At 37.6% G+C, this 19,087-nt stretch overlaps 2 protein-coding genes across 5 annotated transcripts in view; one reads left to right on the top strand and one right to left on the bottom strand.

Annotated features, from left to right (window-relative positions):
* The first annotated feature begins 1,510 nt into the window (after nucleotides 1–1,510).
* The window catches only part of Syn (synapsin), a 48,735-nt gene continuing 31,158 nt past the window's right edge, over nucleotides 1,511–19,087 (top strand). The window contains exons 1-6 of one of the 2 annotated variants that reach the window (XM_069123678.1): nucleotides 1,511–1,653; nucleotides 6,273–6,696; nucleotides 8,423–8,747; nucleotides 9,747–10,000; nucleotides 11,295–11,430; nucleotides 11,546–11,650. In XM_069123678.1, coding sequence (XP_068979779.1) covers nucleotides 8,490–8,747; nucleotides 9,747–10,000; nucleotides 11,295–11,430; nucleotides 11,546–11,650 — 753 coding nt within the window. In that variant the 5' untranslated portion in view covers nucleotides 1,511–1,653; nucleotides 6,273–6,696; nucleotides 8,423–8,489. Of the gene's footprint in view, nucleotides 1,654–6,272; nucleotides 6,697–8,410; nucleotides 8,748–9,746; nucleotides 10,001–11,294; nucleotides 11,431–11,545; nucleotides 11,651–19,087 lie in introns of both variants that reach the window. The other variant, XM_069123679.1, reaches the window with a different exon arrangement.
* Timp (Tissue inhibitor of metalloproteases) overlaps nucleotides 11,713–19,087 on the bottom strand; it is a 339,739-nt gene continuing 332,364 nt past the window's right edge. For all 3 annotated transcript variants that reach the window (XM_069123683.1, XM_069123682.1, XM_069123681.1), the window contains exons 2-5: nucleotides 14,424–14,550; nucleotides 14,258–14,340; nucleotides 13,945–14,181; nucleotides 11,713–13,522 (exon numbers count right to left, since the gene is read on the bottom strand). In XM_069123683.1, the coding sequence (XP_068979784.1) occupies nucleotides 13,301–13,522; nucleotides 13,945–14,181; nucleotides 14,258–14,340; nucleotides 14,424–14,550 (669 nt within the window). In that variant the 3' untranslated portion in view covers nucleotides 11,713–13,300. The remainder of the gene's footprint in view (nucleotides 13,523–13,944; nucleotides 14,182–14,257; nucleotides 14,341–14,423; nucleotides 14,551–19,087) is intronic.

Here is a 19,087-nt window from a genome sequence, read left to right as displayed (position 1 = left end):
TGCTTATGGAATCATTCATCGATGATGTGTAAACCATCTAAGATAATGATGCGTCGTTACCTTTGCGCACAGATAATTTTTTTATTACGTTTTTCCAATCCATCCAACAATTGTACATAAATATATACAAGATGTAACGATATTATTAGATTGCGTATGTTTGTGCAATTTCATATTTTTATAAACGTAACTACAAGAATGGAAGTACTTACGTTTATAAATGAATACAGTTAATGACATGATGTACAGAATAAATTACTAAATATATGCAGACACTTGTAGCGATAAGTGGATGAAAAGTATTCATTTAAACGCGGTAATAAAAAGCTACAGCTATGAGGATAAAAGTTTTACTGGGGCTATTTTTCTTATGTGTTAACGCGAAGCCACCTACTCAAGCCGAGTGGCTTAATTGGTCTCTCGGGAAACTTGAAGGCATGAAAAAGGAATAAAATTTTCATTCAAAGAGAAACCAGTGCTAATTCATATTTTCTTACGCAACAAGACGAGACGTTATATCTAAAGCGTACTGAAAATGTAATCTTAATGAAAATCCAGACGTTTTTGTTTCCTTTGAAGGTTTTTACCTCGGAAAAATGTTTGTGACCCATTTCCCCACAGAGAAAACAGCTCTAATGTCGACTTCCCTTCGCGAAGAGAAGAAAAAGGGGGAAAAAGAAAACGGGAGAGAAGAAAAGAACCGTCTCCTCGCGTTGAATACTATCTCTGTCTACAGTAACACGCAAAAGGGCAGACACTGTTGCGAATATATCAATTTTATTGCGTTCTCGTGAACGTAAACCAGAGCTGCCGCACTGAATGCTATAAACAATGAAATTTTATTCCAAAAGAAGAATCCGTTTCCGTACTTTACCTACACGAGTCCGCACGCCTAACTAACACAGCTCCAAACAATAGAAATTCTATCTCTCGAAAGATTTCAAAGTACGATCTCCATAGGCACAAAAGCTCCGTAAGTGCAACGCCGAGGAATCATGAATAACTGGGTCGCTGCATTAATTCTTTTATGCAGCTCGAGCTTGTGAAACGCAGAGCCGGTCGAGTGAACAGGAGCGATAGAACCGGGAAATCAACATCTCGCCGGCACACTATCTATAATCATTAAGATATCAGGAAAGAGAACGTCGCAGATACAAAAATAAAGTACAGAAATAATATTGTCGGATTTGCTTCCGAGTTATATCTCATCCCCTGCTTTGATTTCATTTCACATGCAGACGCTTTAGAGGTTCGTCATAGGTTTTAAAAACAAGCTTCGATCGTGTAGAGTTACGCAACCCGGGACACGAAATAGTATCGCAATGGTTCGATATAGACACAACCACGTTTTACCAATGCGTAACCTGACATTTCATCTTCAGACGACCAGCAGGTGGGGCGTGTTTGATGTGCATCGAACAACATCATCCTATACAAACACGAGAGAGAACCAAGCCTGGGCATATCGGGAAACCAGGGGCTCGTCCAGTTTCCCCCTAGTCGTTAGCTCGCGACACGCTGGAGGGGATGATAAGAAGAACGCAAGCGCGAACCTATCGACCAGCTAACCCTCCGGGTAACACCCTTGCGATCCTCAGCCGAAGCTCACTGCTTCTCCGGCGAACTAGTGGGTAGTACACGCACGCGACACAGGTGAGTACCAGCTTCTCAAATTTTGCCTTCTAAGTGTAATATAACAGAGAATGTTTGGGATAAAATCGACGTCTAAAATAATTCTTCTAACTGAAAGATTGGCCGAAGAACAAGTGAATCAGTTTATAAATTTGTTTTCTATTGATAATGATATTTTCTTTGTTTGGTAGTTCAGTGTTTGGTATCGTAGTCGGATCGGTTTTTGGCTAGGTCGTACTTCTCTCGCGGGGTACTCGCAACGGTCATTGGGGGATTGAAAGGAATAAGAAATTGATTTTTAGGTAGAGAATATTTTTGTGGTTTCTTTGTCATATTAGTAAGTAAATAAGGTTTCAAATAGATAGTTGATATCGCGTTTTTTCGCTGTTGAATAGAGTTTTTCGAAGTTGATAGAGTTATTTATATTTTAATCATTTACTAATAAAGATTTATGTGAAATAGGTAGGTGTGGCAAGCAAGAAATATTTTAATTCGAAAATAATAGTGATTGACAATTGGTCTTGCGTTTTAACACTAAACCTACCAGTGCTGGTCAAATTGACCGTTTTCAAACTTCTACACAAATTTAACCATATTTAAACGTTATCATATTGCTTCATAATTTCCGACTTTTCCTAAAACGTGCATACAATATATTTTTCGGTATTTACTTCTAGTTCGCTTTTTTCTTTTCTAAGAAAAAATTATATTCTGTCCTGCCTACCGCGGGCGGTCAGTTTAACCGACCGATAAAATATTTTAGTTACTTTCAAAATAAATACAATCAAGTACAAAGGAAGAGCTATCTCAAAATCAGATGACAAACAAAATCAGTAATAACAAATAATAATGTCTGTTACGCCCGTAATCTTGTCATAAACCATAATTCATCCCTAGATCAAGATGGTCACCAGGTATCAAAACATATCAACTCAGGCCTATAATAATCCTAAGGAACCGCCATAAAATTTAGCATCTTTTACGGTCAATTGTTACGAACATTTTAAAAGTCGAGAAGTTTCTTAGGGTTGTTGCTCATTCTGATAAAACAAGGGAAAAGCGGGGTTTTCCAATGTTCAACGGTTAATTCCACCCTCGAACAACCGTTGGTGGAGAACGGCCAGCACCCATCAATATTTTCGTATAAATATTGCCGTCACAGATTCTTACTTGCTATCATCCTTCCGACCAGAATACATCTCAGTTTGTTAGTGAATCAGTCGACATCTAAACTTGTTATCTCTAAAACTCAGACGGAAAGCATCTCAGGGCTTTTTGTGTAAAGTTGTTATAAAAGAAAATGTAAAGCATATATAATAACGGACATAGAAGATGACTGTTCAGTGTGCGATGAACAAGAAACTTCAGCAACAGAAAACAGCAAGGAAACACATGAAAAACTATTTACGACCGAAGAGTTGAATATTATAAATAAGCGTTCACGTCCAGGGCAAAAAGGAAAGAAACTATTATTGACAGAAGAGAATGAGACTGATGTAGAAAACCAACGTATCACAACGGGCCTGATGGAACAGTTTGGAAAGAAATAGATGCAAGTCCCAAACCTGGCGGAAATCAGTTCATAATATTTTTAGGGATGTGCTAAACGGCATATAATGAAAGGACAAGTAAAGACGACATTTTATCTTATCATTGATCACTGTATAAGAGATCATATAATAAAATGGAAGAAGAAACATTTAGAGCACTGGGACAAAACTAGATGCATTTATTGCTCTGTTGTATGCCCGCGGTGCATATCAGGCAAAGAATTTAGATGTCTCACATTTGTGGAATAAAATTTGGGGACCTGCATTTTTTTCAAAAACAATGAGCAGGAATGACTTTGCTGAAATTATGAGGTTTATACGATTTGATAAGAAGAGCGAAAGAAGCCAACGTTTAGGAACCAATAAATTTGCAATGGTACCTACAGTATGGGACCCATTTATAGAGAATTCACAAAATTGTTATCAACCTGGTGCATACATTACTTTTGTATAAAGAATCGCGGGAAAAAACCATGCAATATAACTATCAACAAGTTCAGATTCATTACTACAAAAAACTTGTCAAGTAAAAAGTTGTAAAGGTTACAAAACTACGAAAATCTGTTCAAGATGCAGGAAATATGCATGCGGCAAATGTACATTTGATAATAAGATAATTTGTAAAAAATGCAGTGAAGTTGAATAAGATATATCTTTATATAAATAAAAGTGTAATTTTATTTAAGTCTAGAATTGAAATTAAACAAAAGTAAATTTAGACGAAATTTTATGAAAGTTCACCATTTTATATACATTCAGTTATAAATTACTATTACTTCTTTATAACTATTACTTCTTTAATCACCGGTCATTTTGACCGGACACGGTACAAATAGGTGTACACGAAGTGTCGGTAGGTTTAGTGTTAAGTATGTTATTAGTCGAGACTCGTATTCATTTTAAATTTACGCGGGAGCCTATAAACGCAACGGTACTATGTTGATCGAAGAGTTCCTACGAGATAACAATTTATAGTGTGCATAAAGTGACGTGACCGTTCTCGTGGGTACGTTGCGCGTTATTTTCACGTGACGTTTCGATTCTGTGATCTCTACTTTTTTTCCATTAATTAGATTCTTCCAATTCTTCGATACCAAAACACATTCTTTCGCGTGCCGCTCGTTACAAAGAAGTTTTTATTGAAATGTTTGATTTCTGATGTACGAAATCACCATTTAAATACGTATATTTAATAATGATAAACATAAACGGTTTTTGTAAAAAGAATTGAATAAAAAAGAATCTAGTTGAAATTACACGTTGTTTTACGTTTAAAAAACGTTAAGTGATTGCATTAAATACAATACTACGCCCCTTATCACAAAGAATAAAGAGCATTAGTCACCAGAATAAACGTGGTGTAAATACAAATACAAATAATTTTACAGTCACTCAAAATTAAATATTCCATGGTAAGTATTTGTTCATTTTTTCAACTCTTACGGCAGATGCACGTTTCTATATACGCAGCTTTGAGCGGTCAATGCGCCTGCCCTTTCCTAACGCCTAGGGATTTCCATCATCGATTATTACTAGAGTCTAAGCTAAAGCCCCTAGAAATAATATGATCAGCATAGATCCGTGAAAATACAAGTGCATCCAACGTAGCTATTCCCATATTTCGCATGCCGATTAATTAAGCAAATTATGTCTAATACATTGGAAAGAAAGTTTACCCTAACACTTAATTAAACATACGGTATATCCGAATACGTTCTGTACACAGTAAATGTTTGAACGATGGGGTGCGTCAAGAAATTTATTGATTTAAAACTTTTTATCACTTTATCCCTCGTGACAATCGGCTGCGCAGTACTGTCAACAATTTGGAAAATTGTTACTCCACCTATCTATATTAAAATTAGAAACAATTGTCAAGATCTGCTAATTGATCAGTATGACGTTTAGTACATTCTAAACATAAAAATAAATAAAGTGAATCTCGCAAGTTAGATAAGCTGTCACGAGTTAATAAGATCGAGGCAAAGAAGATATATCTAAAAACACGTGGAAATTAGGAGGAAGACCGAATTTCGTGGGAGTTCATTTAAAATTCAATTACGTCTAGAATCTCTGACATTAATTGAAAGCAGACAGTTCGCCAAGTTGTCGCATGCAACGGCGAACTTTGTTAGTTTAAAGTTTCGAGTTATTCTGATTAGAAAATGCTTTCACGGGGAAAGCGACTAGCTGGAAGTTTCGGCTTTAAAGAAATCACGAAGCTTCTCTCGACATTCAGTGAAAAGTTTCCACTTTTCAATTCTTTCTTTGCTGCTGTCACTTTACAGTCACGAAATAGCGTGTCGCGTTCAACGAGTAACACCAGCGAATAATTCCGAAGAATTTCAACGAGACGCCACTTTTATCGTAGAAACAAATTGGTGGCCCACCATTTCCTGGTAGCCTTGGTAAAAATTGTACGAGGCAATACAACGTTATCAGGCGTTTCTATCGCGGTCCGATATCGTAACTAAAATCATGCTTCCTATCGGAGAAAGCAAAACACGGTCCGCGTAAAAAAGTTCTTCAGCATGTAAAGTCACGCTGCGTCGGTATCGATCAGCGGAATATCAAGCTCCACTTTTACTGTGCTAAATTTCTGTGAGGGTCTCCATCTCGCGCACTCTGAGTGTTCGCGTGGACGTTTTTATCGCGGACCTCGCACGACCACTCGTTGTTCCTTACTAAGAACATGGAGGTTTAATTATAGCGATACTTCAGTATAAAAAAGGAGAGTAAAAAAAGAATGTATCTCCTCTTTTTTTAAACCGGTTGCCAGATATTTCCATGGCTTTCAACAATCTATACCCGTAACTCGTTCTTTTAAATATGCGAGTCACTTTCGAAGAAGATTTTAAAAACTTGAATGACACTCTTGTCCTGACATAATGCGTACACTATAGTAACACTGTACCTCATACATTTACGTAATCAACGCGTCATAATCCCCTACATGTATGAGGAGTGCTTACGTAGTTGTAGGAACTTTATATTAATCCAACAGTATTCCATCAATGGACATTCATTCAATATTTCAAACCAGAAACCATTCTAACCTTCTCTAATCATCGCGTACCATTCCCTTTGCAGATTTCAACTTGGATTGTTTAGTTTCTCCTTCCTCACCTCTCTTATTTCATCCTTTCCTTTTGGATTACCTTACGTTGAAGTGTTATTCCACAACTTGGGAAAAAAGGGCACAACAAAGAGACGAATCGGTAGTGAAATCGTCGAGCGAGCCACAAAGCCCAAGACACGAAATCTCCGCCTCCGCCTCCCGTTTCTAAGCCGCTCGAAGAACACGAAGATCGTCGCATACGGTGACCATCCGACCACCAAAAGCCACCGGAATTCTGCGGTTTTGGTCAGGAGGACGAGGTCGGTGTTAAACCAGCAAGATTACCGGCCGCGGCGGTTGCGCCAAATACTGTGGTACAGCCCCTTCACCCGGCAACATTTCATTCTCCAGCTTTCGACAGTCCTTCACTTCCAATGTTAACTACCTGAAACGGAGGTGAGTGCCTGTCCCTTTCTGTGTCCAACAGCGCAATGCCTATTCTGTTGTCTCTTTGCATGCTCGATAACACTTGGCTGATGGAATTTCAACACTTTCCCTTCTGACCGTCTCGAGAGATTCGAGGAATTCGGAAGCGAGACGCTTCGGATATCTTCAGATTTCTATTTGTTCGTTCAATAGCTTCAAGCCTTGTTTGTTGAGTGATTAATACTAAAAGTACTAGTCATTAGCGAGCCGGTAAAAGTTAATTCCCCGCCTAACGACTGGAAATACTTGGAGGTTTTTATACTCGAAAGAATGACAAATGCTGTTATATGAATTATTTAAAATAATTAACTCAAGATAATAAATTCGAAATTTTTTGGCTATTGCTTTTAATATATAAAAAAAGTATAATTGAAGGTCTCACGAGAAGGAATCTCTGCTTTTTCTAGTATTAAATCATCGTCAAACATCGTTTAGATTGAAAGGTCACTGAGCTTCTTTTTAGAACATTATGATAGATTAACGTCCCTGTCGACAACGAAAACTGTAACTTTGTTTCTCGTAATTGAGAACGTCCAGATACGTTCATAACAGTACATGCCAGTACATGGAAATGTATAAAGCAACTCGAAACAAAGAGTCCGGGTCGTTGTACGATAGATGCTTGCAGAAGAATACATTTGTCGCAGCCTTTTCATTGAACCTGAAGACAGAGTTTATAATAGAAGCCTAAAATAATGAACGACCATCTTGATAGAAAGCTTAGTTGAATGGTCTTCTATACGTATATATTCCGAATGGTGATATGTCGTATAATATCCCGGCGAATAAATTGCTCGTTCAATTAACCCTGGACCGACTATCTGATTTATCCATTGAACTATAATTAACAGCCGGTATTCGAGTTCCACGAGACCTGAGCGATGGGCCGATAATTCCAACTACATCATAACGGCTATTATTTAATTATAGCACAATTAAGCGTAAATTAATACCGCAAAAAGAAGTGGAGTAAAATACCATGCAAGCATCTCGGTGTTTCTTCATGTTTTATAAATCTCGATGTATGTATGCATGCAAATTATCCAAGAAAGTGCTTTTGGCATTGTGCAAAATCAGCTTTAGGCCTCGACGTTTTCCATCTTGGTATTAGTCGAGTGATTTAAAAGCTCTAAGAACAACTTTTTGTGTTAATTACAGCCACCGCTTCGTATCATTTAAACCCGTAACGATATTATGCTAAATATTTCAAATTATTTCAAGCTTACCACGCATTCCATGTCTTCGTTACGATTTATTGTCCAACCAAGCAAAACGCCGCTATCGGGTATCTGTCATCCGATTGTTTCGTCGTCAGGGGGAAGTCGTCTCCGCCTGTACCTTGCAAAGCACGAGCGATCGTCGAGCCGTATTTCACGCAAGGCACCGCAAGACGAGACATGTCCACTACTAAAAGACACCATCCGACTACCAGCTACGCGCATCAGAACCAAATATGTCATCACATCCCATGTCACGCATGCAAACCAGCAATCAGCAATCGTCCATCATCGCCGGCGCGCCATCTATGCCATTTATACCCCGAGCACCTCTGGCTGTTCGATGTGTGCATTATGAACTAAGCCGTGTGATCTGCAAAAAAGCAACCAAGCAAAATAAAAAATGCAAAAAGCGTGAAATCACTGGACGATCGGACCGATTGCCACTATCACGACCACGACCATAGTTTGTCTTCCAGGTTCTCGTCAGGGGATTTGAGCTCGGAGCTCGACGATGAACCAAGCACAGACTCCGGGCTGGCCTCCATGGCCAGGGATTCGTCCCAATCGTATCAAGCGGTACCGGATCGGCCATTGCAGTCTCAGCCGACTCCTGTTCCACCGGCTAACCAGCCACCGGTACCTGGGGCACCGCCGTCTGGACCACCTCAACCCGTTGGCGGCGATCTAAGTCTCAACCTGAGACCCGGATCGAGAACCACCAGCGCTCCTTCCTCGCCTGCCAAGACCCGGGAAAGTTTACTCCAGAGGGTCCAAAGTTTGACCGGAGCTGCTCGCGACCAGGTACACTTTATCTTCTTTTTAAATAATTAGAAAAACTTAGTACAGAAAAGTTAAGCTGGGGTACGAATTTTTAATCCTTATCACTAAGTTATGGATATTTATACATTTATTAAGGAAATTAAAAGCTACAAAAATACACAGAATCCACATGCATAATAGACGAAAATATATAGTACACGTTATATTTAGTGGATGGCACAAATGTCCGGGGCAAGATTCTATTTCTTAATTATAAATATAAATTTGTATAAACATCCACAGTTTATTTATTGCCCTACTGCCGACAATTAGGGTAGAACCCTGGCTTATATTTGATAGCATTGCAATTGATCGGAGTGATAAAAGTTAAATTATATAATAATGAACGAAAGAAAGATATACATGTATATTAGATCTGTTTTATATTAGACTCTTTTTATCATATTAGTAACAGCCATTCGTTCTGGCAGATATATTACGTCTATTCGTATCTTCTGTCAAATATAATATCGTTTTCTAAAATTACAGTGTTTTTCGTGCCATTTGCCTTTTAAGTCTCCTTTGGTTTATCACTGTACGAGAGAAATATATGACTAAGCATGATTACTTCCGTGAACGAGTTCCATCTTCAAGTCCAATTCCAAGGTGTACACACAGTGTGTAACATATAAATGGTTACTCATACTCAAATAGTCAGATTACATAGAAATGTAATCGTAGAAACGTGCGGTGCAAAACCTTCGATAGAACGACGTTAGCCAGATTTCAAGCTAAAATTGCGTTCTTGCATGTTCAACGCGTTATCTGGTCTTTCTAATGCTTTCGAAGAAATACGCAAGCATTTGCGTGCACGAAATCCCATTAATCTCTTCAGTATTCATTATCCCATTATACCATTTGGAGCGTTTGGATCTGTTAAGACGTAGCCCTATATTTAGAAGAAAAATTCTTTCTTTTTTTGCGTGTAAATTGTGGGAATGCAGTAGTGTAACTAATTGTCTAAATCTTCTTTACAAACAGGGTGCATCGATTCTAGGAGCGGCGGTGTCAGGTACAACTAGAGGGCCATCTTACAACAAAGATCGGTGTTTCACCCTGCTAGTCATCGATGACCAGAATACCGACTGGAGCAAATATTTCCGGGGTCGTAGGCTTCACGGTGATTACGAGATCCGTGTAGAACAGGCGGAATTTAGGGAATTGTCGTTAACTGCGAGCGAGACTGGTACTATTGTGTCCATGGCGGTTTATCGTAACGGAACCAAAGTCATCCGGTAATTATTATTAATTATAATTATATATTATCTTTCAATTTACGTATCTCTCTCACTTAAATTTATCTATATATATGTCGGGTTCACATTATGATTAGGATTAGGGGCGTGAAACGAATCTTCATTTGGATTACACATTGTTGTTATGCAATAGAGAAGATGTTGACTAGTGCAAATATGATTAGTGCAGAATTTGACAAGTAACCGTGGTAATTAGATACTCGAGATGCTAATGACAATGATCCTAGGTTCAATAACGAATCCGCGGTCAACGGGATAACAAAATGCGCTTTCTTCCAAAGCCCAAGTTGCACTCAACCTGCTTGTCCACGGTACAAATATTACTGAACTAACTCTTTGTTAAAACGTGGAATATCCACCGAGCGTAAAGACGCTATGTAACTCGCTAATGAGGCCTCATGAGAGAATGACTTTCCATCACGATGATGCTGCAGAGGTAGACTATGATGGGGTGTGTCTAAGGACACGAGATCATCGGATTCGTCGAGGAAAGCCTTCGTTCGGAAAGTGAGGGAAACGGACGTTCCTGTTAATTGGTCAGTTTCCATGTTGGTGATTAGAGAAAGATGCTAGCCGCCCTTGAGGGAAAATTGCTAGCGGGAAGCATCGTTCGTGAGAAAAATAGATTTCCCCTATCTTCCCGTAGTTGGGACAAAGACTGTTTGTCTGTTTGAAGGACTTTAGTTAACTAAATTTTAAGATTTGTAACGGATCCGTTACAAGAAACCGTTGGAATGTTTACTGTCGGGTGCCGCTACAACTATTTCTTTTAAGGAGAGCTATAGAATTACTCCAGCTCTATGTTAGGTAAAAACATTCATCCCGTGACCGTGGCTACGTTCAGCGACTTGTCGCCTCGAGCCCAAGCACATTATCACAAATCTCGAACAATTATATTCGAGTTAAATTATAGAGGCTAAAATATTGGGGGTTTTCCGAAGAATTCCAAAAGAAGGCCCCGGTGTCCTTTCATTTCCGACATATATATATATATTTTTCTTTTTGAGAAATTTAAAGGTGCAAAAACGCATAGAATGTATTGAATATGTAAAAATGCATAAAATATCGGAAGCATAGAATTCACTCTAATATTTAGTAGAAGAAACCAATCATGAAAATATGAATTTACATAAACATCCGCAGTCTATTTGTTATATGTATATTATATGTATATTTATTTATTTATATGTATATGTATGTATTCTACTTATTTTAATCAATATGCATTGTTTATTTTCACTGCGAAAGTAAAACAGATAAATTCTGTCGACAGATCTTTCAAACCTGATTTCGTCTTGATACGACAGAACCTAAAGGACGCCGGAGAAGACAACAAGAACCTTCTTCTCGGTTTAATGTACGGCGGTGTCCCGAGCATTAACAATCTCACGGCAATTTACAACTTTCAGGTATGAACTTTGCGTGAGCTAACGACCACATTGAAGATACTTCGAATAAAGGAAACGATTAAGAACTTTAACAATTTCGCATGAAAATGGATTTCTTAATTGTGCTTTTTTTCAGGATAAACCATGGGTGTTCGCACACCTATTGGGACTTCAACGTCGTTTAGGAAAAGACAACTTCCCCTTGATCGAGCAAACTTACTATCCCAACCATCGTGAAATGGTAAGTTATAGAATATAATTAAAATAAGGTAACTGCTTAGGTCTGTATATAGAACGAATGAATATGAGTTTCTCGTTTATTTCCCATCGTTTAAGTATTATAATACTTTACAAAAGTTATCAAATGAAAGAACTAAGACTAAGAACATACATCGTCTCGTGTTACGTTCTCAAGCTAGGAAATGCCGGCTAACTTCCGTCACGTCGCGCGTTTTTTAGTGTTTTGTACTAAAGTCCTACCCATGTGCAGGGTTTTTGTTTCTCGTCACTCTTATCGAGAAACAATACGTGATTACGCTTAGATACATAGTTGATAGGTTAGAGTACCTAACTTGATTGTAACATTTCTAACACAACGCTTAGCATCTTTGTGCTACCCTCCGAATAATGAGACAACATGATCGTTAAAAGGAAACTTGAATTTTTTTTTCGTAAGAAATTATATTCCTTAAACATTGTTTTTTAATACTATAAAATATCTCTTTTTCTTTTATTTATTCATTTATTTTTTTTAACTGACTCGATTGCAACTTAGTTTCAAATATTCAGAGACCTGTACAAGACTTTGCTAAAAATTAAATACGTGTTAACAGTTTCTTATATAGAAGAAATAAAAGAAGAAGAAACTACGTACAACGAAATGAAAATGAGAATAATTTAAAAATGTATAATATACATCAATAGCCTAATATATACAACTAAAAAGATGGCCAATCATCTGTACCTGCTATTTCAGATTTCACGAAATTCAGTCGATTCATATTGCGAGTCAACGTTAGTCTACGATTCAATTAAACGAAATAAGGTTAACAGCGATGATTAACGGTAGAAGAGGAAAATTTCAATCTGAATCGATACGAACAAAGTTTTTTACCGATGATTCTTCTCGACGCGGATTAATTAAACGTAGAATACATTTAACGACGTTTATTATTCGGTTTGTGAAAGAAGTCAACGATCCCAGAATAAATATTACCGACGACCGATTAAAGAAAAGATGAAAATAGAATATCAATTATTACAAACGCGATGAAATAGACATCGAAACATCAAGGAAGTGATTTATCATGAAAATGCAAGCAGTTTCAAGAGTTCGACGGTTTATATTACACCCCTGAATAACAGCTTCCCCTCAGCTAGCTGTGTACGATTTTCTCCAATCGATTCCCTGCTTCGTGTATTTAATCAGCGTACAACTTTTGTACTCGTCGATATATCACTACCCGATTAATACTTCTAATGGAACGCAACAATAAATAGAGCATGACACGATGCAGAAATGAAAACGTTACATTGCGAATTAATGCTATCCCGACCATTTGACTTGGAAAATTTCTTGAATATTTAATTATTACAAATATTTCTTCTTTGAAGATACCACACCGGGTACACAGTTCGCTATAACACACGTTATAAGATAGCATTAATTTGTCAACATGTTTACATGGTACAGCGCCAGTTTGCTGCATATTGGAACGCTCATTGCACACGAAGTAACATTATTCTCGTGGGGATTCTGCGAAATTTCACAAATACGTTCGTAAATCGAGGCGTGCTACGTGACTTGGCACAAGCAACGTCGATTTTTCGCCAGCGTGATCGATTTTCTCGTTCCACCGTAGAACTTTCGCATGCATCGAAATAGAAAGATTTAAGGTTCTCGCGCCCTCTGTTGCTCGCGTTTCTGTTGATACTCCTTGATGCAGTTCTTATAAGGAACCGACGGGACCCAAGAGCATCCAGCCGGTCCTGGCATGCAAACGCCATAATCCCTCTGGCACTCTTCCGGACCAGGTTTGCTCTCCCATAGACATTCTTTGCCATCCGTGCCTTCTAGAGCGGCACCCTTGGTCCACCAAGGTGTGTAATAGATCTGCAATTCATGAAACGAGTAGAGTGTAATTAAAAGAAAACAGTGGAATTCTTGGTCAATAAGGATTCGATATTATGGTCGATCGTAGCTGAGATGAGAATTCGGTCACATGCAACTGTCTGTGTCGTCTTGCACTATTGAACTAATCATTATTAGCGAAATTTTACAAGTCACAAGTTATAAGAGATGGAAAAGGAACTCTATAAGTACAATTTGCAATGTGTTAATTTATTAACGTTAATAATTGGTAAATTACTGTAAAAATGATCTCAAATGATTGATTTTACATCGTTAGTCGATTGACAGAATTTTAAATATTTTTCAGTATTAAAATTAGGATTTTTGCATATTTAGGAAAGTAATCGACAGAAAGATGTGTCATGAAAGCTTCATATTTGTACAAATAAAAATTTCTCACTTACGTTACACGGGCAACCGTAACGATACAAATGCCTGAAACCTTTTCGTTGTCTGCTCGTCACAGAACGCCAGGCCATCTTTATACCACACAACGATATGTTCGCCTTTTCACCATCATAAGTTTTGCCGCTAACAACGTAAGTTTCTCCAACTTCAAGGTCCACTCCACATAAAACTTCGGACGATGCGGTCCATAAAATATTTTTCTTCAGGACGGTGTACGATGTCTTGTTGTTCACCTGTAATTAAAAAACAATCAGGTGTAGATTACGATACAAAACTGATAAGTAAAAATAGTGCAACTACCATACGAACCTTGAAGATTTTATTGATTTTCACGCTATAGGCGATTTCATGCTCGTTCACGTTCATCATCTTCTTCACTCTTACAAGAACGACTATCATAGAGGAGAGAAAAAGCATGTTTATAAAGTAACAGAAGAGATCGTATTTTTCTAGCAAATTTCATGCAAATTCTTACCGAAATCTGAATTGCAAAATAGTATTTGAGGGTGACTGCTCATGCAGCTACAAGCCGCGACCCTCTGCAATGGAGCCAGCGACAGCGCTATGAGCAGAATGTACATCCAAAACCTTAATTGCCACATCTGGAAACAGAAGAATCGATTCAATTACATGGTGAAAGTGAAAAGTAATTTCTGGATGTTTCATTGGTAGCAATAAAAAAAGATGCATTAAATCTTATCAAATATCATTGGAATTAGATTAAATGTTTATCAGAGATAAGAGTGAAAGGTAGAAATGATACGATAAGAGGCAAGGTAATGAAACGATCTTGAATCGAAGACGCGTAACCATTGTAAGAAGATAATGAAACTTCTGAGAAATGCTTGTGCTCTCTGACAAGATCCATTTATCTCCGAAATCTGATTAAATGTATCCGAACGATCCGAGACAGTTGTCACCTGTCGGATACGCCGTAACGTATAACTCTATTCGACGAACGAGAAACTGACTGACTAAGTCATGAGAATGCGTGTCTCGTTTTTGATGCAACAAACGAAGCATCGCGTCGAAGTGAATCATGACTGTTCCTAAACGACTAATCTGAATTTGCTAGTGCTCCATCTAAATCTGGTATCTCGGCAGCCCACCTGCAAACCTCGTTAATGCAAATTTATTCAATCCTTGCAGAGCTGTAACGTGTGGTTAAATTGATGTGCGAATTCTACGAAACTAACGATCAACAATTGTTAACACGAGATCTTGAATAAGCTGCCACTGACCTCAAACACGAAACTATCCGAGCAGAGAATAGTTGACAAAACTTGTTTAAATGGACTCTTGAGTCACGCATAGTGACTAAATCCTTTTAAATCAATGAAAATACGCGAAAGTAGTGTTACGAGTAGAAACATCAATCATGGAGAACAATGTTATAAATTCATTCAACACCGAGTATAATGGGGAAGAATCACCTTTGGTCTGACAATAAACGTTACGGAAGCGCTGCAATTCGGCCTAGTTTATCGACATCAGCTGGTCCAGGTCTAAACATAGACGTAAAATGGAAACCGAAGTCCAACACGGACCAGAAACGCCGTGAGCCGTTTCAAAGATCGTATTGACGATACGTTCCCTTGGACTGCGAGAATAGACCGGTGGACAGCTTAGAATCTAGGCATTCCTAACGGAACCGACTGGCTGCTGCAAAACTTTCTTCAGTAACTATACTGTGATTATGTGCATCGATAAATTCCAAATGAATTGTTGGTATTTCCATACACACGTGCGAGCGCGCATACGCACGCACGCACACACACACACACACACACACACTATACTACTTTTATAACTAAGTTTTAACTAATTAACTAATACTTTATACTATAACGGAGAACTTAAAGAATATTAATGCTTTATGCCAGAAATCTTGAACTACTTTTTCAATTTCCAATAGAAGTTTCTAATCAGAAATAGATCCAACGAACGAATTAACATAATATTTCTTATGTTGATGTAACAAATCAAAGGAAAAAATGGAGTGAGACACATTCTCCCTCTATATATGTGTTCTATGAGGACTGATAGGATAAATCACGGTAAAAATGAGATATTTTTTAAACGTAGATATAACTATTAACAAAACATGGAATTGGAATACGAATACGCACATAAATAATCATAGCAATTCAGCTACTGAAAATAGTTGTGCGTAGTAAACAAGACAAGACAGCAATGGTACACGAAGTAATTTTCCGATGCCATAAAGATTTCTTTCCGTAATGCTCATCCATTTGTTAGAGAACTCACATCTTTCACTAGTAACGCATACAAATTTTGATCAAGAAATTGTATTTACAAAACGAACGATAATGCACGAAAGCATGTAGTAGGCTCGGCCTATAAATAGTAAAATCGTGAAACATATTTGTTTCAGTAGGAGCAAAGAGGTTAAGACACGAACACGAAAACGATTTCGGTGAACTATATCGCCATCGAACTTCAACGGAATGTACTGAACGTGCACAGATCGTTAGCGTGCTCAGGCAGTCACGATATTCAACCCTGTATCAATACATCATGCTCGAAAATATACGTTTACGAAGCGTAACACACGGTGTTACTTCAAAACGTAAAGTACATTTATAGTAAATGACAGACAAGTTCGTAGGTGTTCTCGTTAGAATCATCGTTTAACACGCTTTCCAATAGCACTCATGCACTATTATTGAACTTTTCGAGTGATAAGCTTTCGTTACGCAATGGTTTTAAAAAATTTATTGGTTAGTTGACAGCGAGTTAGCCATTTCAGGCGGAATGAATGTTAATAGCAAAGGCAATTTGAGTGAATTGAACCACGTTACGCTAACGTCAGGACGCTCGTAGAGCCACTTGCTCAACTGTGTTTTCTCCGGCTTGCAAATTTGATTTTATTTGCGTTTCCAGTCTTATTTCGTGGTTTTATCATTGCCGTCGAGGGAGTTGAGTATTATAGTGCCACTGACAAGGAACAATTTTACGTTTAAAGATCGTAAAGCTCTGTCTGATTATTGTAATTACGTACGGAATATAGGGTGTTCCAGAGTTATGAGTTCGAACTCGAGTGGATAACGGACAATTTGCAGTAGCCGTGACTGGAAACTTTCTACATAACGCGGATGAAAAATTCTATTTGATATACTGTGGTTGAGAATAAACATAAATTTAACTCGCTAGACTTCATTCTGGATAGCATTCTATAGGTGCCTGCAAACTCACTAATTAATAATAAAATGTCCTCAGAATTCATATTTTTATTTTACATATTTGTGCACACCATGCACAACGTGCATTTGTGCATCTTCAAATTTCCCATAAATGCAAACAAATTCGCAATCTAATAGTTACTTTCGAAAAATGTAATAGCCAATACTTTATTATAACAGAATTTCCTTTGTTAGGACGAAATTTAAATTTAACGTTATTAATTAAACTTTCATCGATTGAATTCACTTATCTGAACATAAACGCATATTGATCAAAGAAAAAATCATAGATAGTCGGAATAATTATTTAATTCCAATTACCCGAATAGTCTGCCGTGCAACAAGTTCAAATAAATGGTGTTTCATCGTTGTTATAAATTCTGTCAACTATTGAAGTTTACATTTCCAATTGGCGGACATGCGTTCATGCAATTATCAGGAAAATGAATGTAACCGCTCGAGCGCAAAGTGTATCGAAATAGTTAATTGCGTGCAAGAATTTCAACGGAGCCACAGTTCGTAGCACCCACACCCAAATGATGACACCGATACTCTCACGCAGCATTCATCCGATGCACTTCATGCATCATCACGCAAAACGAATTGATTGGCTGATGTCATATAGGCAGCTACGTACTTGCATTATTTTTATTTCCATCGGCAATAATAAACACGCGAATGAATCGTCCGACCCACACCTCGTGACGCATCGACATGACGACCTATTGCGCTCCCAAACTATTATTCGTCAAACGCATCACGATTTACACCAAAAGTACGAGTATTTGAACACTTATCATAGAAATCTTTCATGTCCATATTGTATGAGTTATATAAAACGTTTTGAAATTTCATTAGCACCGTAAGAAGACACGACTGTCATAATTATATTGGTCAATTTTGAAACTCTGAAAATATATATACTATATAGAAACTAGAAAGATATTTATTGCATAGGTATATGTATATATGTATTTAGTAAAAAATTAGTATACACCATGCATAGCTTTCTCAACTGTATAATAAGTGTCAAAGTTCATTATACTGAATATCGAAGTTTATTAATATAACGGATAATTGACTTCAAATAATTTTATGGTCTCCGGAATATATACTTCTACCAAATATGTCGTAGTTTCTATAGATATTTTCAGATTTACTTCAAACATTACAAATACGATTGCGATAGTAATGTCTCATAATAGTGTTAATGAGATTTCAAAATGTTTTATATAACACGCAGAAGTTGTCTACAACTGCTTAAATATTTTCGTGAGCCTGTGTATTTCGTCTGAAATTTAGTTATGACGCGGCTTTGTTTATGCAGTTGATCATATAATTATTTCCCGATCGAACTGTGCTAGTTTGGTGTTAGATTTGCAACCTGGTGTGAAGTGAATATTACCCGATATGCTGAGGACGGATTCAATTTCGTCCTGCTCTAGTTCGAGCGAGTTTTGTTTCTACGCGCTAAGTTGTGGTCATGGTTGCATTCAGAAGCAAAGTAACTGTTTGAAGATTTGTGGACTCGTTTCAAGTTACGAAAATTTCTTGGTTAACCTTTAGTTGAAGAGATAAAATTAAGAATCTTATTTCGTTTCGAATTTCCTGAAAATCATACTTTGATTGTAAAGTATCGAAACTTACGGTAGATCCGTTGGGCTTTTTTTTGCGTTAAGAATTAAGACGTTCGAGGCTCAATTCGCTAAAACCAATGGAGAGACATAAAAATGTTCGTTTTACGAAGATCGAATGCAACCAAAGGTGAACAGTATTACCATTTCGTGTTAGCAGAACGAGCGTCCGACTGGCGTACGATGTACGAAGTAATTTACGATCGATAATTCTGGCCTGAAGATTTGTGATTGCACGGATGTAAATAAGTGCGCAAGGCTACGCCAATTAACCTTAAACTCCGAATAAGTTTATACACGGC

This window comes from Bombus flavifrons, chromosome 11 (genome assembly GCF_040668555.2).
Source record: "Bombus flavifrons isolate JBK064 chromosome 11, iyBomFlav1_principal, whole genome shotgun sequence".
Classification (NCBI taxonomy): Eukaryota; Metazoa; Arthropoda; class Insecta; order Hymenoptera; family Apidae; genus Bombus; species Bombus flavifrons.
The sequence above is the reverse complement of the archived record's forward strand: the minus strand, read 5'-3'. Positions and strand labels throughout refer to the sequence as shown.